Genomic DNA, 23,401 nt, shown 5'->3' with positions numbered 1-23,401 from the left:
GGTTTTTGTTTATTCTGCCTCCCAAAAGCTGGAATAGAAAGCGATCAAAAAATGGCACGTGCCTGAAAATGGTACCAATAAAAAACGTCAACTCATCCCGCAAAAAGCAAGCAGTCACATGACTGCCGACCAAAATATGGAAAAATTATAGCTCTCAAAATATGGCGATGCAAAAACTAGATTTTACAAAATGTGTCTTTTAGTGTGTGACAGCTGTCAATCATAAAAACCCGATATGATTCTGGTATCTCTGTAGTCGCACCGACCCGAAAAATAAAGTTGTCTAATCACTTATACCGCACTAGGAACGGCGTGAAAAATAAACGCTGGGGTTGGGGTTGAGGTTAGGGTTGTGCTAATGTTAGGGTTGTTTTTTTTTTTTTTTTCAAAAGAAAAAAAAAATGACGATATGGCAACTAGTGTTGAACGCAAGTGGTCGCTACTTGAGTTTGCGTTGGGTGCTCGGGTATGCATTGAGTATCGCGGGTGCTCGAGTCTCCGCCCCACATACTTCGTTGCCAAAAAAACCTTGTGGGGATTGCCTGCCATGCACGAGCGATCCCAGCATGTTTTTTTGGGGGTGTCTAATAACCGTGAAACATGCGGGCAGGGACTCGAGCATTTCACTTGAGCACCCGTGATACATGGTGCATACCCGAGTACCCGATGCAAACTCAAGCAGCGAGCCCTTGCGCTCAAGACTAATGACAACTTATTCAATATGATGACCTAATGTCATCAAATTCTGTCTCGTACCTCTGGGTTCAAAATGTTCACTATACCCCTTGATAAAATCCTTGAGGAGTGTAGTTTCCCAAATGGTGTCACTTGTGGGGGTTTCCACTATTTAGGCACATCAGGGGCTCTCCAAACGCGACATGGGGTCCGCTCTCGATTCCAGCCGATTTTGCGTTCAAAAAGTCACACAGTGCTCCTTCCCTTCTGAACTCTGCCGTGCGCCCAAACACTGTATTTTCCCCACATATGGGGTATTGGTGTACTCAGGAGAAATTGCACAAAAGTTTTTGGGGTCCATTTTCTCCTCCTACCCTTGTGAAAATAAAAAAATTGGGGCTAAAACATCCTTTTTGTGGAAAAAGTTTGATTTTTTTATTTTCATGGCTCCATGTTATAAACTTCTGTAAAGGACTTGGGGATTCAAGGTGCTCACCACACATCTAGATAAGTTCCCTGAGGGGTCTAGTTTCCAAAATGGTGTCACTTGTGGGGGGTTTCCACTATTTAGGCACATCAGGGGCACATCCGCTAATTATTCAAGCTAATTTTACAATCAAAAAGTCAAATGGCGCTCCTTCCCTTCCGAACCCTGCCGCGCGCCCAAACGGTGGTTTTCCCCCACATATGGGGTATCTGCTAACTCAGGAGAAATTGCACAACAAACTGCATAGTGCAATTTCTTCTGTTACCCTTATGAAAATGCAAAAATTGGGGCTGAAAAACATTTTTGTGGGAAAAATGTGAAAATTTTATTTTTACGACTCAATGTTATAAACTTCTGTGAAGCACCTGGGGGTTCAAGGTGCTCACCGCACATCTAGATAAGTTCCCTGAGGGGTCTAGTTTCCAAAATGGTGTCACTTGTGGGGGGTTTCCACTGTTTAGGCACATCAGGGGCTCTCCAAATGCAACATGGCATCCACTAATTATTCAAGCAAATTTTACATTCAAAAAGTCAAATGGCGCTCCTTCCCTTCCGAACCCTGCCGTGCGCCCAAACAGTGGTTTTCCCCCACATATGGGGTATCTGCTTACTCAGGAGAAACTGCACAACAAATTTTGGGGTCCATTTTTTCCTGTTACCCCTGCGAAAATAAAAAAAAATTGGGTCTAACCAATTTTTTTTTTTCAACCACATTCCAAAAATTCCTGTGAAGCACCTGAAGGGTTAATAAAGTTCTTGAATGTGGTTTTGAGCACCTTGAGGGGTGCAGTTTTTAGAATGGTGTCACTTTTGGGTATTTTCTGTCATAAAGACCCCTCAAAGTGACTTTAAATATGATGTGGTCCCTAAAAAAATGATTTTGTCAATTTTGTTGGAAAAATGAGAAATCGCTGGTCAACTTTTAACCCTTATAGCTCCCCAATAAAAAAAATTTTGGTTCCAAAATTGTGCTGATGTAAAGTAGACATGTGGGAAATGTTATTTATTAACTATTTTGTGTGACATATCGCTCTGATTTAAGGGCATAAAAATTCAAATTTTGAAAACTGCTAAATTTTCAAAATTTTTGCCAAATTTCCATTTTTTTCACAAATAAACGCAAGTGATATCGAAGAATTTTTACCACTATCATGAAGTACAATATGTCACGAAAAAACAGTCTCAGAATCAGTGGGATCCGTTGAAGCGTTCCAGAGTAATTACCTCATAAAGTGACAGTGGTCAGAATTGTAAAAATTGGCCTGGTGATTAATGTGCAAACCACCTTGGGTTGTAAAGGGGTTAAAGCCCTATTCACACTTTGCAGAGGAATGGTGTTGATTTGAGGACAGTCTTTGAGTAATGAAATGCACAGCATGTCCATTTTGTTGCCGATACTAAGCAGATATGCTGGGTCCTCTGTAAAATCAGCCTGTCAATACAATGTGCAAAGTGTGGCTGTGCATGATAAGACCATGTCATTTCCCCTTACACTTGCCATTTCTTGAATGCATGTGATCATATGCGAGCTGACCCTCAAAGAACACTAAAGCAAACCATTAGGGATATCCTGAATGGCTCGTCTGTCATGGTTGCACTGTAAAGATGGTCGTTTTAGAAGATTGATCAGCAATTTGTATTTATAAAATATGATGCATTCTCTGCTGTTATCTGTGGCCTAGTGTCAGCATAAATTTATGCGATGCAGATCTGCCATCGAAACACTTTTCAACTACAGCCAGCACCCAACAACATCCCCTCAAAAAATCCAAAACTTACTTGCATTTTTCTTAAGATATCTGCATTCAATCTTCATCTGTCATAAAAAGGCATCAAAATGGAGTTTAATCTTAATGGGCTTTTCCAGCCATCTAGAACCTGAAGCGTATGGCCTATTTTATCTACAACTATCTATGCAGTGCAAACTCGATTCAGGGTTTATGTTCTACAACAGTCTTCCCCAAACTGAAGTGCTCAAGGCCCACCAACAGGTCACGTTTTCAGGATTTCATTAGTATTGCTCAGGTGATAATTACATTACCTGCACAGGCAGTAATTCCATCACCTGTGTAAGGGTATTTGCGCACGATGCGGATTTGAAGCTGAAATTTCCTGAGCGTTTTTGTCTCTCCTTGGCAGATAAATCGCATGCGGATTTTACATGCAGATTTTACATGCGTTTTTTCCCCTCACCCATGACAGCACACCTTGAGAGGGATCCGCCCCACCAAGGACAGGAAACTGTCTGAAATAAAAGGGCGGTACCTCTCCATCGCTTCAGTTGGTCTCCTGTCCTTGAAGGGAACCTGTCTGTGGAAGAAAAGAATGCTGTACCTGGGTCTGTTCCAGTGTGAAAGAGCGGGCACCGGCCTGTGCATCGGGTTCCAGGCTCCAGAAGCGCCGTCCATGGTTCCCTGGGGCCGTGTCCGAGCGTGCGCAGGCGGTGAGCAGGGCTCCGGTTCCCCGCAGACCACTGCGCCTTGGACGGCGCTTCTGAAGCCTGGAACCCGGTGCACAGGCCGGTGCCCACTCTTTTACACCGGAACAGATCCAGGTACAGCATTCTTTTCTTCCACAGACTGGTTCCCATCAAGAACAGGAAACCAACTGAAGCGAGAGAGAGGTACCTCCCTTTTATTTCAGACAGTTTCCTGTCCTTGGTGGGGCGGAACCCTCTCAAGGTGTGCTGTCATGGGTTCAGGAAAAACCGGCTACCGATAAGTAACCTTGGTGTTTTACATGCGTTTTTTACAACGTTTTTGTACTTCAAAAGCTAGTCACATTCACCCAGTCTTAATTAGCATTTCTATTCATGTAAATTATGCGGCTGCTGTGAGCTGGTATTTTTAGCCTGGGAAGGTGCCTAGTCCCTGGCCATTAAATAACAGCTCACTGCTGGTTCATTAGCCGCTACGTCCCTCCGATCAGCACTCAGCAGCACTTTGAATGCAGCATATTTTTGTTGCGTCCAAAACGCTGTGTTCTAATACCGCATTTTTGTTGTCTGTACATGTGAAACCACCGCATATAATGACACTACAATCGGTCAAAATAATAGTAAGGAAATCCTGAAAACATGATCTGCTGGTGGGCCTTAAGGACTGGAGTTGGGGAACCCTGTTCTACCAGATTGGAAATGAAAATGGTAAAATGGACAGGGGTATCTGCACTTCTCAGTATTAACAGCTTGTATGTATTTGAATGGCGGCCCTTTTTTTGAAAAAAAAAAATAAAAATTATATATATTTCTTTTCTTCAGCTGTGATTAGTATTCATGATAGTGAAGAAATTGAGAGTACCCATTCTGAAAATCTTGGTCAAGAAAAGAAAGCGCATGAATCTGAGCTGCAAATTATGGAGGAGAATGTTCTAATTGTTAAGGAAATTCCTTCTATCGCACCCCTATTTTCTCACTTTGCGGAGATTCAGGTAATGATGGTTACCACAGTTTGCTTCTAAGCTTACTGTAGAAGTGTGAGAAAAAGTTAGGCTTCGATGCATTGTCTATCTTTTTTGTTGTTGTTTTTTTTTTATGTAAAATTTGTTTCTAACAGGGTTTTTTTGTTCATTTTTTATTAAACAAAACCATTTTACCTAGAGCTTTCCGTTTGTATTACAGCCAGGTATGTCATTCTTTTAAACACAATGGTGTTTGAGAGAACAATTAGTTTGAAGAGCCAGTCAGGGACCATAAGGAGAGACCTGACTAGTACGACGCCATGCCCCAGCCGACTTCTCCTTGCGCTGCTCTCGTCGATTGAACTTTCCCATCTGTGTGCCTTTCAATCAACTAAACCAGTAGGAGGAGAAGCCGGCTCTGAAATGTCAGAGCAGTTACTGGAAGAACATACCTGACTGCAATCATAGAGCCCGATTCACTGGTGACCGCTTCCCTTTAAACACTATAATATTTAAATAAAATCAAACCTTACCGCTGTGGTTTAACCTACAACGACCTTGTATTCATATAATGCTAGCTTTCTGGTGTGCAGTGCTGGTTGTCATAAGTGTATCTACAAGAGTTTCCATTATTATAGTGTTCTTATGTTGTATTGTGTTACTGATATTAGCTGCTATTTTCTGTTACCTAGCACCACACCTTTATTCCTTTACTCTGATTGCAGACCATTATTTTTCTCTTGCTTGCCTCTGTTCTTCTGCTGCAGCCCCATTTGTTTGCAGATCTAATGACATAATTTTGATTGAATTGGCAACAGGACAGTTTTCACCCGTCAGTATGGGGACTGTCCAACTGGCCTCAGTAGTGTCATCCCGTGAAATCGTTATCGTAAGATTATTTTATCTGTACCTGGAGCTTTTGATTCTCCTTGGTGGCATCCAAATCTTCTATGTCTTCTGCTAAATTGCTTTGTTCTGATGTCCTAAGAGGACACAAAATAGTCTAAATGTCAAAATATTACTCTGCTGGCGCTGCTATGATGATTGTCAGCGTCTTTTTCATGCTTCTTTGACACTCTGCACTACATTCATCAGACAAATGAATGAGTAATGTTAACAGAGGTGCAAACAAAAAAATGCTTTGCAATCAGGGGACATAAAGGTATGGTTTTACTTTTTTTGTGGCCAAGACCAATATTCTGTTACGCCTCTGTATTGCATGAATAATTTCATATACTTGTTGACTTTGAATTATATTTCCACTTATAAGGAAGAGCAAGTAGTCATCTAGACCAGAGGTCCCCAACCGCCGGTCCGCGGACCAGGACCGGGCCGTTGGGGTTTTTCAGCCGGTCCGCGGGGAGAGGGGGCCCCTCCAGCCTCCAGCAGGGCCGCCATCAGGGCATGACTGCCCTGACTCCAGCATGCTGAGCGCCGGGTCCGGGACATCTTAGCGCTGCGCTGCTGCGGCAGCACCTTCATGATTCCCCTGACTTCCGGTCATGTGACGGCGCCGTCACATGGCCGGAAGTCAGGAGAACCTGGTGTCAGCGATTTGGACGAGCGCCAGGATTCTGCAGGGATCGCATGGGGGTAAGTATAACAAGTTTTATTTTTTTTTAAATACAATTAACTAGGAGTGGGGGGAATGGGAGATGCACATGGGGGGAGGGGAGAGATGAGAGATGCACATGGGGGAGGGGAGAGATGAGAGATGCACATGGGGGGGAGGGGAGAGATGAGAGATCCACATGGGGTGGAGGGGAGAGATGAGAGATGCACATGGGGGAGGGGAGAGATGAGAGATCCACATGGGGGGGGAGGGGAGAGATGAGAGATGCACATGGGAGGGAGGGGAGAGATGAGAGATGCACATGGGGGGAGGGGAGAGATGAGAGATGCACGGAGGGGGATGAGAGATGCACGGGGGTGAGCTGCACATGGGGGGGTGAGAGATGCACATGGGGGGGGTTATGTTTACATAACTTTGTTGCCTTATGAAGGGCGGGGGGGGCCCCCAAAAATTTCTTGCACAGGGGCCCACTACAGTCTGTGTCCGCCCCTGGGATGAAGTACTGAACAGCAGCTGTCAGGACAGCTGCCCTGTCCTGCTGCAGGGCGTGATGGGGCCTCAGTGATGCGGCTCCTGGCACAGCACATTATGTGGGGCTCCTGGCATAGCTCCTGGCGGGGACCTGGTCTACACTATATGATAAGTATGCACTAAACTCCAAATCCCTCCATTACCCCGCCCCCATATGACCAAAGCCCCGCCCACCCCACCCCCTCCTTGCTGGGCCATGGAAAAATGATCTTGCTTCAAGCCGGTCCCTGGTGCAAAAAAGGTTGGGGACCACTGATCTAGACAACCGGATGACACCAAGTTCCTCTCCTGCAGACAGCAAAGCAAAATGACTGCTAACTTGTCTTTTCTTTTACTTATCAACTGTCACTATGTGTTATAAACACTATAAGTTGTTTTTTTCTCAGGATTTGGATTACACCGTGAATATTAAAGACCCTGAACCAGAGGTGACATATCAACAAATAAGTTCAGCCGCTGAAGACCCTAATGGGGAGAATAATGCTGACCTTTATTATTTCAACAATTATGAATCTGCCTTAAAAACCTTAAAAGCACCGTCAATGGATCCATGTGATCTCAGTGATGAAAAGGTCAATTTGACAGCTACAGTTAGCAGTGATGAAACTTGTGATAATGCCTTGGCTCTTGGCACTGAGGAAGGGACTAAGGTTACTGAAACACTGCCTTTTATGCCTGAGCCTATCAATGCAGCCATTGCAGAAAACGTGCTCGATGCTCTTAAAGAAAATAGGGATAAGGATTTTACGGAAGAAGTTAATAGTGATTCAGTTTCTGAAAATGAAACTGAAAGGAAACTCAGAAATGCACACGATATCGCTAGGACACCTGTAAACAAGGTTAAGCAAACAAACTCTAACACAGTTCTAAGGATAACACCCCCTGAAAAAGTAGATGAGCAGAAGCTTAATCTGGATGAATTTCAGACTTCTCCAACTGAAGGCAAATCTACTATACTAATAAAGCCTCCAACCTCTCGCAGAAGTATCAGGAGAACTACTAAGGTATCTGACAATACCAACAATACCCTTCCACTTCCTACAACCCCTAAAAGAGGCAGTAGAAAAACCAAGGATAATCCTGAAAACTTAAGTACAACATTATCAATCCAACAAGAGGACCAACCATCCATTACTACCACAAGAATTTCTAGAAGAACTAAAAATTCTGCTTCTGATCAAACTCAGTCCACAGAAAGGGAAACCACTGTTACAGAAGAAATTGTAACAAAGATGCCAGCCTCTCCTGCTAGAACCCGCAGAGGAAAAGCTGCAGCATTGGATAACCACATAAATACAGGAGATATTGTGGATGTAAAAACTGTAATGCCGACAACACCTACTAGAATTACTAGATCGTCCAAAGTACTACAAGAGAGGGAAAGTGAATCAAACATTGAGAATGTTGAGACTGAACCACTTGTTTCTACACGTACAAGGGGACTAAGGAACAAACAAGTTGTGAATGAGTTGGTCAAACACTTTGAGCTTGGTGCCTCACAGGCTTCCAACAAACCTGACTCCAGCCCTCCTCATTCTCCTAAAAGGCTACTCTTAAGATGGTCTAGAGTCAAATCAGAAAATCAGATTGATAAAAAAGATACAGATGACAATATTGTCACAGCACAAGAGGTGATCACAGTCAATTCTAGAAAAACTGCAAAAAAGTCTATTGGTAAAACAGATATAGAGGCTTCTGCTGATGTCGATGAAGAGCAGAAGAGAACAACCCGTTCAACAAGGACTAAAGCTAACATTGTTACAATGCCAGATGCCACTCCTGTTGAATTTGCATTCTCATCACTTACACCAAGACGTGGAAGAAAACCAAAAGGTTTGTTTAGACCTCCGTTTCCTGTTAAAATAATGGTTCCATGCTAAGAAACTTTAATGTTGACGCAACATGTGGATTATGGTACTACTGGGTAAAACTCTGATCCCCATAGAAACATCATGGTTTAGTAGACTCATACTATGTATAGGTGCTGAACCTGTGACATAGTCCCTAACGTGCAGGAGTATTTCAGCCATCTGATATTCTCCATGATATCCGGCTTCTAGACAAATACATTTTTTCTTTAAAATTCTTTTTATTAGGAAATTTTTACAGTATAGCGAACAAGGGGTCTGGAAAGGGATGAAGGGAAAGGAAAGGCAACCAAATAAAGGGAAAGAGAAAATGGGGTAGGGAGGAAGAGTAAAGAAAAAGAGAGGGGGAAAAAAAGGAAATGAGGAAGATCGTCTTAACATAATTGCACCACAGTGTTCACATAGCAAGTGCAAAAACAACATAGAATGAGGTATAGATTAAAAGAATTCTGGCAAAGTAATAAAACATCATATAAAGAGTCTTCTCTTGCTTGGAGGAAAAATTGCGTTCCAAAAGGACCATTTGGAAAATACATTGATTTTTAAAACCACTTATTTGTTTCATGAATCAAAAGTAAAAATGGAGATCAGAAACTTTTTGTAATATATCTTATTAGAGAAAAATGATTCTTTCTCCACTTATCAGCCACTTTGTTTCCCAGCACTGATGTATTCTCAATACTGATCTGTCTGTGGTGAGATAACAAATTACACTTGCTGTTATAAAAGGGCAGGCAAGGGAAACTGTAGGGAAATAAAAGCCGAAAAGCACATGGGAAATTGCTGCATCTTCTAGTTCAGAGGTAAAAACTGCTGAAAATGCCTGTGCAAGTCATAATGGCTAGAAATAGTGTTCCTAATGTACTGTACCCTCATCAGTTTGTTCTGAAAGGTCACCTGAAAATGCAGTGAAACCATTAGTGTTTCACTTCTTTCTTTTGGGTGTCTGAAACATGTATGGTTTACAAAGCATTGGATGTAAAGTTTACTGTTAATTTGTAGGGGAAAGCTTGTCTACTTGTATATATACTAAAGTATGGCCTGTTAAATTGTATCCTTCAGTTGAGGTTTTAAAACTGTGTATTTGCAGCTAATAGCAATTCCTAACTGTTACAGCAGTTCTGTGCATGTGGGAACTACCTGTAGTACAACACATGGGTGCAGAAATCCCACACATATATTGTTTCATAGACACGCTGCATTCATTTAATCATTTAAAGCTTTGCTAGAGGAACATTTGCGATATTGGTGGGCTCCTACTCTTCATCCATGGCTGTAGTTACGAAACGAGACACAAGATGCAACTTGACCACAGAAGATGTATTGCGTTTTAGAGTTGCTAGAGAAGTATAAGGCCTTAAAGGGAACCTGTCACCCCCTGGGCGATATCAGACCTCTACTATGGGCATACAGGTTATAGAAAAGTGAATCTATAAATACCTGTATGGCCCATAGCAGAGGTCTGATTGCAGAGAAAAGCACTTTAATAAATTCTTTTTTCCACAGGCTTGGTGTCCGGGGGACACCAAGCAATCCCCGCCTATCTGCTTATTATTCCCCCAAATCCCCACCTCTCTGCTTAATTATCATATCCCCCCTCCCCTGCACGTCACAGGGCCCTGTGACAGACCCTGTGACGTGCACTGTGCTCCCTGACTTCCGGGCACGCGCAGAGGGCCGCTCACATAGAGCACGCTTTGCTTCATCCCGGCCCCGTCTACCTGTGCTCTGCGCCGCAGGTTTATATTGCGCAGGTGCCGGAAAGTGACAGTGACCCCCGGCGCCTGCGCAATAGAACCCTGCAGCACAGTGCACGGAGAGTCGAGGCCGGGATGAAGCAAAGCGTGCTCTATGTGAGCGGCCCTCTGCGCGTGCCCGGAAGTCAGGGAGCACAGTGCACCACACAGAGTCCTGTGACGTGCAGGGGAGTGGGGGGATATGATAATTAAGCAGAGAGGCGGGGATTTTGGGGAATAATAAGCAGATCGGTGGGGATTGCTTGGCGTTCCCCAGACACCAAGCCTGTACAAAATAGAATTGATTAAAGTGGTTTTCTTTGCAATCAGACCTCTGCTATGGGCCATACAGGTATGCATAGATTTATTTTTCTATACCCTGTATGCCCATAGTTGAGGTCTGATATCGCCCAGGGGGTGACAGGTTCCCATCAGACCTCTACTATGGGCCATACAGGTAGTATAGAGTTACTTTTCTATCACCTGCATGCCCATAGTAGAGGTCTGATATCACCGGGGGGGGGGGGTGACAGATTCCCATCAGACCTCTACTATGGCCATACAGGTAGTATAGAGTTACTTTTCTATACCCTGCATGCCCATAGTAGAGGTCTGATATCACCGGGGGGGGGGTGAGAGGTTCCCATCAGACCTCTACTATGGGCCATACAGGTAGTATAGAGTTACTTTTCTATCACCTGCATGCCCATAGTAGAGGTCTCATATCTCCCAGGGGGGACAGATTCCCATCAGACCTCTACTATGGGCCATACAGGTAGTATAGAGTTACTTTTCGATCACCTGTATGCCCATAGTAGAGGTCTGATATCGCCCAGGGGGGGTGACAGATTCCCATCAGACCTCTGCTATGGGCCATACAGGTAGTATAGAGTTACTTTTCTATCACCTGCATGCCCATAGTAGAGGTCTGATATCACCGGGGGGGGGGGGGGGTGGTGACAGGTTCCCATCAGACCTCTGCTATGGGCCATACAGGTATGTATAGATTTATTTTTCTATACCCGGTATGCCCATAGTTGAGGGCTGATATCGCCCAGGGGGTGACAGGTTCCCTTTAAATGTCTGTTTTATTTCATCAGCATTTTGAATCGGACATTCCTCAGTTTTTGGTCATTATGTCCCTTTTTACAGTCAGTGTTTCAGCAGTAATTTTCTTGTATGCATTAAAAAAATCACAGCCTTTTCTACCTTCCAAATGTTAAAAACTGCATATTGATAGCATTTTCAGATCCATATATTTGTATTGATTGGATTTTATCCGTGATTTTAAACAAAATCAGACACACAAAAACATGATCCTCACCATAGACTATTAGGCTATGTGCATATGTTGCCATTTTTGCTGCGTTTTTCAGTGCAGATTTGTCACAACCTGAAGGATTTCCTGAAGCCAGCAAAGTGAATGAGAATCCTGAAGTCTCATGCAGACATTGCTTATTTGTGACTTGCAGATTTGGTGCAGCTTTAAATCTGCAGCATGTCAATTATTTCAGTGTAAGGGTACGTGCGCACAATCAGTAATCGCTGCGGATTGGAAGCAGCGCACTAGCGCTGCGTGCAATCCGGAGTGGCCAGATGTTACAGTATAGTGGATGGGATTTCAAGATATCCCATTCCCACTATGCGTCTCTGTGCACCTGCGGATCACCCTCGGACATGCGGTGCGTCTTTCCAGACCACAGCATGTTAATTTCTCTTGCAGAGCAGGCTAGTCTCCGCAACAGAAATTAGATCACTACAATTTATTGATTGCGGTGAATCCGCATGGTTCAATTTACACATGCGGATTCACCCGCGTGCAGCGATTTGGACGCAGCATAAAGTATGCTGCTTTCAAAGTGTTGCCAGTCCCAACCGTGTGCACATACCCCTAGGCTGTGTGCACATGTTGCAGATTTAGTGCTTTTTTTTTGTTGCGGGTTTTTTTGTGCGCAAATTTGTGATAAAACCTGGTGCTAGCAAAGTGAATGAGAAACCTGAACTGTCATGCACATGTTGAGTATAGAAAATAATCTGCAGCATGTCAATTCTCTGTGCTTTTTTGCCTGCGTTTTTCAACCATTGAATGCACTGAAAAAACTAGGCAAAATCGCAACATTTTTGATGCTGCGTTTTCCTGCCAAGAGATACAGAATTTTCTGCACCAAATACCCTTAGGCTGTGTGCACACTGTTCGTTTTAGCAACATTTTTTCCGCTAAGAATTGGGCAAAAAACGCTAGTCAGGATTTGCAATGCGTTTAAAACTGCTGCATGTCAACTTTGTGTGGTTTTGCCTAATTCCCTTTGCCCATGTCACTTGTAAACAATAATAAACCACTATATACTCACATATCTGCCATAATCCCGAGTGTCCCACGGCAATCAGATCATCCAGCAGCCAGCGATACACTGACAGGAGTGTGATCGCTCCCGGCAGTGTATAGCGCTGATCTGCCGGGAGAGAGGTCACCAGAGTTCAATCAGCTGATGAGCTCCAGTGACCTCACTTACTGCACCGTTGCTGTGTCAGAAAATTCTCATGCAGCAGTGGTGCCGTGAGGTCACCAGAGCTTATCAGCTGATTGAACTCCGGTGACTTCTCTCCCTGCAGCTCAGTGCTGTGCACTCACAGGAGCGATTTTATACTCCTGTGTCCATGTATAGCCTGCTGTGACTGCTCTAGAACTGACCCAAATCTTCGTGGGACACTGGATAATGTCATCACCTCGAACAGATGAGGGATATGGTTGTAGTTTTATTTTATTTTTTTCAGGTGACTGGCTTCAGCGGATTGGACGTTAGGTGAGTATTTTTATTTTCTGTTTCTTTTACAGATGACAATGGCTTCAGGGGATTAGGCGTTAGGTAAATATAACTGTTTATTTTTAAATAAATGATTAAAACCGTGTGGACTTTTATTTCAAATAAAGGATTTTTTTCAGTCCGTGTGTTTTTCAAAACCATACTATGTGGTTAGTAATGGGGGTGTCTTATAGACGCCCGGTATTACTAACCTGGGCTTCATGCCAGCTGCCAGCTGCTAATGCAAGGCTGACATGAACCCCAACATTATTACCCCACTTGCCACCGCCACAGGGCAAGTGGGAAGAGCGGAGACTAAGCACCAGATTTGGCGCATCTTACGGATGCGCAATTTCTAGGGCCGCTGAGGGCTGATACTATTAGCCTCGGAGGGAGCCAGTATCCATGGCCCCTTCCTTGGCTATTAATATCTGCTCACAGCTGTCGGTTTAGCCTTTGCTGGTCAGATTTTATATGGGGACCCTACGTCAATTTTTTTCATTGGTCCCTCTTGTATCTAGCCAGTAAACGCGAAGGTAACAGCTGTGGGCTGTTAATAGGCAGGGAACATTTTTGGCTAATTGCCCCTTCCCTGGCTAGTAATATCAGCCCCCAGGTTTCCCTCTGCTGGATATGAAAATGACGCGGGTGCCCACACCATTTATTTTACTTAATTCATTTTATTTCATAAGAAATCCCATGCCCACTGCTTGTTTTTGACGCTGTGTAAACTCACCGGCAGCATGTCAATTTGCAGATTTTGACCGATTGAAATGTCATTACATGCAGTGGATCCACATGTACTGACAAAACAAGTGCAGCATTAGAATGCAGCATTTTGGGCGTAGTCCAAGCGCGCTGCTGGTTCCTGATCGTGGGGACGTGCCCTAAAGGCTTAACCAAACAGCTGTGAGCTGTTAATAGCCAGGGGACATATTGGCCTAATAGCTCTTTCTAAGCTAAAAAATACCAGCCCTCCGCTGCCCCAGAAATGACACTTCATATTTAATGTTCCAATTCTGGCACTTAGCCCAGATTCTTCCTGATGCATCAGGGTAATGGGATTAGGTGTCGCTGACATAAAGCCCAAGGTTTAGTAATGAAGAGGTGTCAGCCAGACACCCTTATTACTAAACTTGTAAGTAAACAGTGAAATAAACACACACGCCAAGAATAAAACACTTTCTTTAACCCCTTCACGACATGCTCCGTACATGTACAGCGCATGTCGTGTCTCCCCTTTTGGTGCGGGCTCCGGTGCTGAGCCTGCACCTTTCCGGGCAAATGACCGCTGATCTGGACATGCCCCTAACAGCCGCAGGTGGAATCGCGATCTACCCGCAGCTGTTAACATGATAAATGCTGCTGTCAAATTCTGACAAAAGCATTTAACATGATCATGCCGGAAGCGTGTCACATGATCGGGGGTCTCCGATGGGTTGTCATGACAACCCGGAGTCTACAGGCGACCTCTGTGGTTGTCATAGCCAATCTGCTATGAGCGGCGGTCGGCGTTCACAGCCGATGAGCAGTTTTGTTACACATAGCGGGACTAATGCCCTGCTATGTGTAACACAGGTGATCGGAAGATGGAGACTATTGAAGCAAGTAAAAAGTAGAAAAAAAATGTTTTTAAAAGTTTAAATCACTCCCACCCCCACTTTTGCCCTATTCAAAATAAAACCATAAAAAAATCAAATATACACATATTTGGTATCCCGCTTTCAGAAGCGCCCGATCTATCAATATAAAAAAAGTGTTCATCAGATCGGTAAATGGCGTAACGAGAACAAAAATCCAAATGCCACAATGAAATTTTTTTTAGTCGCCGCAACATTGCAATAAAATGCAATAACAGGTTATCAAAAGATCGTATCTACACCAAAGTGGTATCAATAAAAACATCAGCTCGATGCACAAAAAATAAGCCCTCACCCGGCCCAGACCACGAAAAATAAAGTCTCGACTGGTCTCGGAAAATGGCGCCTTTTTTTTTTTTTTTTTTTTATAACAAAGTTTGGATTTTTTTTTTCCACTCAAATAAGAGAACATATACATATTTGGTATCTACGAACTCGTATTGACCTGTAGAATCATAATGGCAAGTGAGTTTTAGCTTTGAGTGAACATGGTAAAAAAAAAAGGCGGAATTGCACTTTTTTGCAATTTCGCCGCACTTGGAATTTTTTTCCTGTTTTTCAGTACACAATATGGTAAAACCAATGGTGTCGTTCAAAAGTGCAACTCGTCTTGCAAAACACAAGCCCTCACATGGACATGTTGAAAAAAAATAAAAGTTATGGCTCATGGAATAAGGTGCGCAAAACCAGAGAAGGGTTAAAGCGATGTCCCACGTATCTTTTTTCAAATATCTTTAGCTCCAAAAGGCATTCCTTGCTGTAAAAAAAAGCGCATGCAAAAACCGTGCTTTTTTTCTGCCAAGAGATGCAGAAATATCTGCACCCAAATACTGAACGTGTGCACATACACTTATGGCTGCATGATCTATTTGTGATTATGGAGACCATGTTAAACAGATGTCTGAATGAGACTTTACTGGTTCATCTAAGGCACCAAGTTTTAGGTTTAGCATAGTTTTGTTTAAACATTATCTTACAGTTAGAATGATAAATGTTACATTTGTGTGCTGATTCCCAGTTACTCTGCATCATCACCCAGAGCCGCACTAACGGCTCAGCTAGTTCTGTGCTGTCATTTTTTCACTGAATTTTATGTACATGCATAAGAGACAAAAGGACAGTGAAAAAAGCGCACCAAAAAACAAGCAAAAAAGCAAGAAAATCCTGAACAAACCTCCTGGCAAGAGATCAGGTTTTGCTGCAGAAAAAAAAACCACGCAGCAAAAAACGCAATGTGTGAACATAGCCTCATCTAAATTGTGTGTAAAACTCCATGTTCACACTGGAGAAGCCGCCCCAGGAAGCTTTATGGAGCAGATTTGATGCCTCCAACACCTACTACATATCTGCTGCATGTGAGCAGAACTCTAGCTATTTGAGTGCCGCTCATTTATGTAGAATGTAACTCTGGATCAATAATCGGGATAATTAAGTGGCATTTACAAACCAAACTTTTCTTATGTTATCAATAATGGGTGAACCTACACTTCTGGCTACATTAATTTGTGAAACCTGATGTGGAAGAAACCAGTTTGTTCCAATCTTGTGTCTTCAGGTCCAACAAATAAACTAGAAAAAAAGCCGCTGTGTTGCTGTTTTCATAAATTTCAATCTTTGTGCTCCATGGGCACATTTTTAGCTTTCCAGTACTTTAAAAAACATGGACATACTTGTAACAATAACTGAACAGCTATTTCTCACGTAATGAACTTGTTTGTTCCCTCTGCAGCTCAGCAAACAGCTCTCCTTATTTCTCCCACTAAGACGCCAGCACCAATAGCTTCAGAGTACCTGTTTTCTCCACCATCTCGAAGTACAAGGAGGACAAGGACAAAACTCTCTACCAGTGTAATGCTGGAAGAAAAGGTCGGATATCATTGTTTTATGTTGCTGGGCTTTCCTTTCCTTTTACATTGCAGAAAATCTTAAGCCCTAATTATGCGTTTCCCTAATTTTTAGGATGTAACTGTTAAGGAGTCGCATGAAATAGCTCATGTTCCTGACACACCAGAACTAAAGCGACCAAGAGGCAGACCTTCAAAATGCCGAGTAAAGGAAGACGACCAGTAAGTATTTGTTGTAGTGTTTTCCTTCCTTCTTAATTTCGGTAAAATCATCTAACCTGTTACATATATACACACTTTTGGGCCTGATTCATCAATGTGTAACCACCAGAATTCAGCCTTAAAATACCTTAGATGTTGCAGTTTTCACAGCAGTTTTGGCCGCTACACCAAATTACTTGGAACTGGGGCGAGACAGAATATTGCAACACCTGCTTGACAAATTTATTACAAATTGCTCATACCTTACAGCAGAAATGTTACTTCAGTTTGTCTGGATTCGCGATCTAATCCAATTGGAGTCATATTATTAAAATCTAACTATTATTAGTTCTATTAAGAAATAAGGTGATTCTGAATCACAAATATCTAGAAATGTTGGACCAAATGTAGTCTGTGAATGCTGTATTAAATATTAGTCTCAATTATGAAAGTCTTCTCCCATGAGCGACTAACATTAACTCCCTTTTTTAAAAGTTTGTTCCCATTAATAGTTAGTGGGTCCTATATTATTTGATTCTATACGTTATCTAATCAACCAGTCTCAGTTGTGAGACCATCTATTCCCATATCGCACTCTCATCAGTGGATCATTATTGGTTGGCTAGTAAATATGTAGCATTGAGAGTGATCCAGTTATGAACTCCCTGATCACTTCCTATGTAAGAACAGACTAGCACATTCAAACATTGGCACTGGAGATAAAGCCCTACGCTTTTCTTCAATGATTGATTACTGCTTTGAGTATATAAACAGTATAAAATGCGCAGTAATCCATGAGAACGTATTGGCATGATTGCTGGCTGGAGTAGCATATTTGGCAAGATGCATGTCCGTGATGAGGTGTACCGAATTCATAAGGGGTTTGCACATTTTAATTCTGCACACCCATCATTAAGACTGGTGTACAAAATTCCAGTTTTAATGAATCTGGCCCTTTATTCTGACAGGGTAAGTATGCTTAACAGCAGATGCTAAAATATATTTGTGCCACCTCCATGGGATGGCTTCAATAAGGCACATTGGTGATTGACAGCAGTCTTGCGTGTTAGTCTACTTTTCCACTCCTCATCTTTTTTTATAGTCTGTGGCTTTAGGAGCAATGTCCATTACCTTATACTGTTGGGCGCCGTCAGTGTTCATGTCTGGCATTTCAAACATCACCCTTCACCAAGTTATATAGAGAAGTCTATAGAAAGCTATAATAAAATTATTAAACTGATTATGGACTTAAAGCAACTAAACCACTGCTAAGAAAAAAGGACTATTAGGATATCACCTAGGGATCTGCTTTACCAGTAGAATCTGGCATTACTGATTGACGTCTATTTAATAGGAGCAAAATATCTAGGTGGTCTGACCTGATTGCTGAAAATTTACGGATTATAGAATAAAGGGGAAGAGGGAAAAAATACAAGGAATAGGTTTACAGAAAATAAATGTTTCAATTTTGACAGTTTTTTATGAACACCTATTTATTAATTCCATTAAAGGGATTGTCTGGTTTAAAATGAAAAGTGTGCAGTCACTCTGTGCGACTGCAGACTTGTGAATCCTCCCAGGGCACGCACTGTGTGTTGTGAGGATTCGTCGTTTCCTGCCCCAGAAACGGCGGTAAGGTACTCTACATGCATTCTCCATGGCAAAACCCATCTAGTGGGCGCGACCTCGCTCAATACAGTTGTATTGAGCGAGGTCGCGCCCACTAGACTGGTTCAGCCTGGAAGCATGCATATTACATACCTGACCGCTGTTCCCGGAGCAGAGAACGGCGAATCTTCGCAGCACACAGTGCGTGCCCTGGGAGGATTCACAAGTCTGCAGTCTCAGTCATACCTGACCACTTCGGCACCCACCATCCGATTCACTTTTCTGCATCGCTGCGTGCTGTTTCTCCGGTCTCTTCACCATAGACCAGTAATTCCATACAAGACCTTATGACATGCAGTGACCTGCGGTCTGGATGTGTCATGAAGTCCTAATCCATAGTGAAAAGGCCTTAGAAGCAACGCGCAATGGCAAAAAGAGGAGGATCAGACAATAGCCGGAGAGGTCAGCTTTAATCATGTGTGTTTTTGTTTAACAGGCATACGTAATTAGGGGTCATACGTAAGTTGGATGTTTGGAAGTCGGGGACTTCCTCTATACTACTTAAACTTATTTTGTTGTTCAAAGTCTGGATATAGTATATCATTAATACTGTAATATATTCACTCATGCTTCTTATACAGATTTCTCCATATAATACACTGTATCAAAGTTCCTGAACATTTCAATTTGTAGGAAATAAAGTGCAACATTGTTCTCTATTGGGTGGCACTTCAATAACTGTCTCAATCATATTGCTATCCTTTAAAGGATCAATACACACTAGCTATTGAACCCGTTCTACGCCCTGGTGGCGAGCATTTTTATTGGTATATGGTCTCCCATGCTGGTATGTCCTGCCCCCTCCTGTCCCCACCATCCTACCCTGGTATGCATGGCACTCCTCACCCCCAATCCTGGTATGCATGGCACCCCTCACCCCCCCAATCCTGGTATGCATGGCACCCCTCACTCCTATCCTGGTATGTATGTATGGTACCCCTCACCCCCCCCCCCCCCCAAATCTTTGTATGCATGGCACCCCTCATCCCCCAGTCCTGGTATGCATGGCACCTCTCATCCCCCAGTCCTGGTATGCATGGCACCCCTCATCCCCCAGTCCTGGTATGCATGGCACCCCTCATCCCCCAGTCCTGGTATGCATGGCACCCCTCATCCCCCAGTCCTGGTATGCATGGCACCCCTCATCCCCCAGTCCTGGTATGCATGGCACCCCTCATCCCCCAGTCCTGGTATGCATGGCACCCCTCATCCCCCAGTCCTGGTATGCATGGCACCCCTCATCCCCCAGTCCTGGTATGCATGGCACCCCTCATCCCCCAGTCCTGGTATGCATGGCACCCCTCATCCCCCAGTCCTGGTATGCATGGCACCCCTCATCCCCCAGTCCTGGTATGCATGGCACCCCTCATCCCCCAGTCCTGGTATGCATGGCACCCCTCATCCCCCAGTCCTGGTATGCATGGCACCCCTCATCCCCCAGTCCTGGTATGCATGGCACCCCTCATCCCCCAGTCCTGGTATGCATGGCACCCCTCATCCCCCAATCCTGGTATATATGTATGGTACCCCTCACCCCCCCAATCCTGGTATGCATGGTCCCCTCGCCCCCAATCCTGGTATGCATGGTCCCCTCGCCCCCAATCCTGGTATGCATGGTCCCCTCGCCCCCCAATCCTGGTATGCATGGTCCCCTCGCCCCCCAATCCTGGTATGCATGGTCCCCTCGCCCCCCAGTCCTGGTATGCATGGCACCCCTCGCCCCCCAGTCCTGGTATGCATGGCACCCCTCGCCCCCCAGTCCTGGTATGCATGGCACCCCTCGCCCCCCAGTCCCGTTATGCATGGCACCCCTCACCCCCCCAATCCTGGTATGCATGGTCCCCTCGCCCCCCAATCCTGGTATGCATGGTCCCCTCGCCCCCCAATCCTGGTATGCATGGTCCCCTCGCCCCCCAATCCTGGTATGCATGGTCCCCTCGCCCCCCAATCCTGGTATGCATGGTCCCCTCGCCCCCCAATCCTGGTATGCATGGTCCCTTCGCCCCCCAATCCTGGTATGCATGGTCCCTTCGCCCCCCAATCCTGGTATGCATGGTCCCCTCGCCCCCCAATCCTGGTATGCATGGTCCCCTCGCCCCCCAATCCTGGTATGCATGGTCCCCTCGCCCCCCAATCCTGGTATGCATGGTCCCCTCACCCACCCCCCAATCCTGGTATGCATGGTCCCCTCACCCACCCCCCAATCCTGGTATGCATGGTCCCCTCACCCCCCCCCCAATCTTTGTATGCATGGTACCCCTCAGCCCCCCAATCTTTGTATGTATTCTACCCCTCACCCCCCCCCAATCTTTGTATGCATGGTACCCCTCACCCCCCCAATCTTTGTATGCATGGTACCCCTCACCCCCCCCCCCAATCTTTGTATTCGTGTTACCCCTCATCAGTTTCACGCTGTACGCATACAAAAAAATAAACACTTATACTCGCCTTTCTTCCTTGTGCTCCAGCGCTGCTGTGTCCTGTTCTGCCGGAGGCCGGTGGAGGAGTGCGGCGCGTGCCCATACCGCGCTGTCCGGCGCCATTTTGCTGTAGACACACTGTAAATGTGTCTTCAGTAAAATGCCGCCGGATAGCTCTATGCGCATGTGCCGATTCCGATGCCTCACTCCTGCCCCGATCTCTGGGTCAAGAGAGGCGCCGCAGCAGCGCTCCTCCCGGTCAGGTAAATATGGCGCTGAAGATCGTGGTATGTGCTCAGTGTCTACGCATACCGTGATCTCCGGTGCCATACCCTCCTCTTACCTGTAACGGCTGGATGCGTTCTTCTGTCTGGAGCCAGACTGCACAGGCGTGTCGCGCTTGCACAGTCTATCGAGGCTTCAGACAGAGGGACACTTGTAGTGTTATATTATAGATATCAAGTGATGCTTAAAATCGCTTGGAAAAGTGCATGTAAAAACGCCTAAACGCTTCTCCCTGGCAGAAAAACCGCATGTAAAATCTGTATGCCTTTTTCTGCCAGGGAGAGGAAAAAACGCTCAGGAAATTTCTGCTTAAAGTCTGCATCATGGGCACATACCCTTATAGTCCGAAAAATACCGTATTTTAATATTTTATTTAATTAACAAAATAACTTTCATTTTATTCACTTTCTTTACTCCCAGACCCTTTTCTCCCCCTTTTTTTCTCATTTATTCTATATTTATTCTAAGTGGTATATGCTAATGTGAATAGTTTAATAACAAAGGTGGGATTTCTGCTCTGAGACTCTCACGGTATGCATACACTAACATTTTACAGTTTTGGGAACACTTATGTACTAAGTGAACTAACATCTGGATGTAAATTTGGTAGTTTGACGCAGTATTGAGAGATGGTGCTCACCAATATGACAAAGGGGATACGGGATTGGAAAAAAAAAAAGTGCCTAACCACAGACAGGCAGGTAGTTGCGATGTACCTTTCTGTTGTGCCCAAAGCAGTCACAGGCTTCTACTGAGGTCACCGCAGCAGAGCAGCAGTTTCTCCTCCTGTTGACAGGACGGGACCACTGGTGTCATGCTGATTGACAGCTGGCTCTCTGCTGCCTATTTGGGGGAAGCCGGCCGTCAATCAGCATGACACCAGTGGTCCCGTCCTGTCAACAGGAGGAGAAACTGCTGCTCTGCTGACAGGGGGAAGCAGACTCTCCAGCAGGAGCGGTCAATGACCGGCGCCGCGTACAACAGGCAGGTAGTAGCCTGATTCAGCAACTTCATTCCTATTTTTAATGTCCCAGATATCCCCTTTAATGAACTTAATGAAATGGTTTGCTCTCTGTCCTCCACACTACTTTCTCCAAATGTATGAGCTATATGGACCTACTCTGCTGTCTTTACCAGAAACGTCAAAGGGCTCGTTTGATATGATTCTGTATATATTTGCATTTTAGACACATTGAACATAGTAAGTTTTGGCTAATAAGTTTTAGAAGGGGCACAGTAAAGGATATTCAGATGTGACTTTTTTCACATCTGTGGTGCAGTTTCCATAAGTAACTGCAACCACTACCCAGTGTCAGATTATTTTTGACCTCAATAGCACCCCCCACTGGCCTTGTTGATTTCTAATGGGCACTGTTGTGGTGTTCCTCACTTTTGATAGTGCTGCATGCAGAGTTATTCGTCCTGCGTCTACTATGTGTCTGCTATGGCAATCCGTGATGCAGAGCCATACCTGTATACATAGAAAATGTTAACACATCGTTGTTCACTATAGGCATGTAATGTACTTACTACTCCTGTGCACTTCAACTTGTTACTTCTGGAATATTATAGGGCAGAAGATCACCCTCCTATAAAGATTCAGCTGCTGTCACCCCCAGAAAAGGCAACTGGTGATTCAGAAAGTACAAAGCCTTCATCTTTAAAATCTAAAGCTTCTGATCGAAAGCAGTCCAGGAAAACCAGGAGAAGGAAAATTATATCAAAACCAGTCAATCGCAGGAACATCAGATGATTGATGAACGTTGTTGATTTTAATGTGCTGTGTAAAATAAAATAAACTGTGTAAAATATTAAAATCGGCTCACTGGGAAGAATAATTTATATAAATTATTGTAAATGGTCTTAAAAGCTTGAAGTTTAATATTTCATTAGAATTTTCTTCCCAGACATTTTTTCTATTTTGTATCGTTTTGTAAAAAATGTATCTATAGCTTCTTAATATGTTAAATAAATGAGAGAATTAACAATATTTTACTTTTATTATAAAACTCAGTTTCATTTTCTTAACTTAATCATTGTTTTCCATAATGACTCTCTGAAATTTACTGCATCCTTGACCTTTTTAAGGCAAAGGCCATAAATCCACTTAATGTAAATGTTGCATTTTTTCTGATGTGTTATTTTGTGCACAGAAAGTCTGCTACATTTTAAAGGAACATTCACACGGTTTTTGAAAGTTGGTCCATTAAAAAAAACCTGCAATATCACTTAAATGCTTGAGACTCTTCCTATTCATTTCTATTGTAGAA

The 23,401-nt window shown here is 44.0% G+C and overlaps 1 protein-coding gene across 1 annotated transcript in view; it reads left to right on the top strand.

Annotated features, from left to right (window-relative positions):
• LOC141219301 (protein ELYS-like) overlaps positions 1 to 23,121 on the top strand; it is a 112,548-nt gene extending 89,427 nt beyond the window's left edge. Inside the window, exons 30-34 of the mRNA XM_073666069.1 lie at positions 4,422 to 4,591; positions 7,052 to 8,498; positions 16,443 to 16,579; positions 16,673 to 16,779; positions 22,704 to 23,121. Coding sequence (XP_073522170.1) covers positions 4,422 to 4,591; positions 7,052 to 8,498; positions 16,443 to 16,579; positions 16,673 to 16,779; positions 22,704 to 22,884 — 2,042 coding nt within the window. The 3' untranslated portion in view covers positions 22,885 to 23,121. The remainder of the gene's footprint in view (positions 1 to 4,421; positions 4,592 to 7,051; positions 8,499 to 16,442; positions 16,580 to 16,672; positions 16,780 to 22,703) is intronic.
• The last annotated feature ends 280 nt before the right edge of the window (positions 23,122 to 23,401 follow it).

Source organism: Phyllobates terribilis, unplaced genomic scaffold (assembly GCF_046119375.1).
Source record: "Phyllobates terribilis strain yellow unplaced genomic scaffold, ASM4611937v1 Scaffold_260__1_contigs__length_2691941, whole genome shotgun sequence".
Taxonomy (NCBI): Eukaryota; Metazoa; Chordata; class Amphibia; order Anura; family Dendrobatidae; genus Phyllobates; species Phyllobates terribilis.
This window is presented reverse-complemented; position numbering and strand designations above follow the sequence as displayed.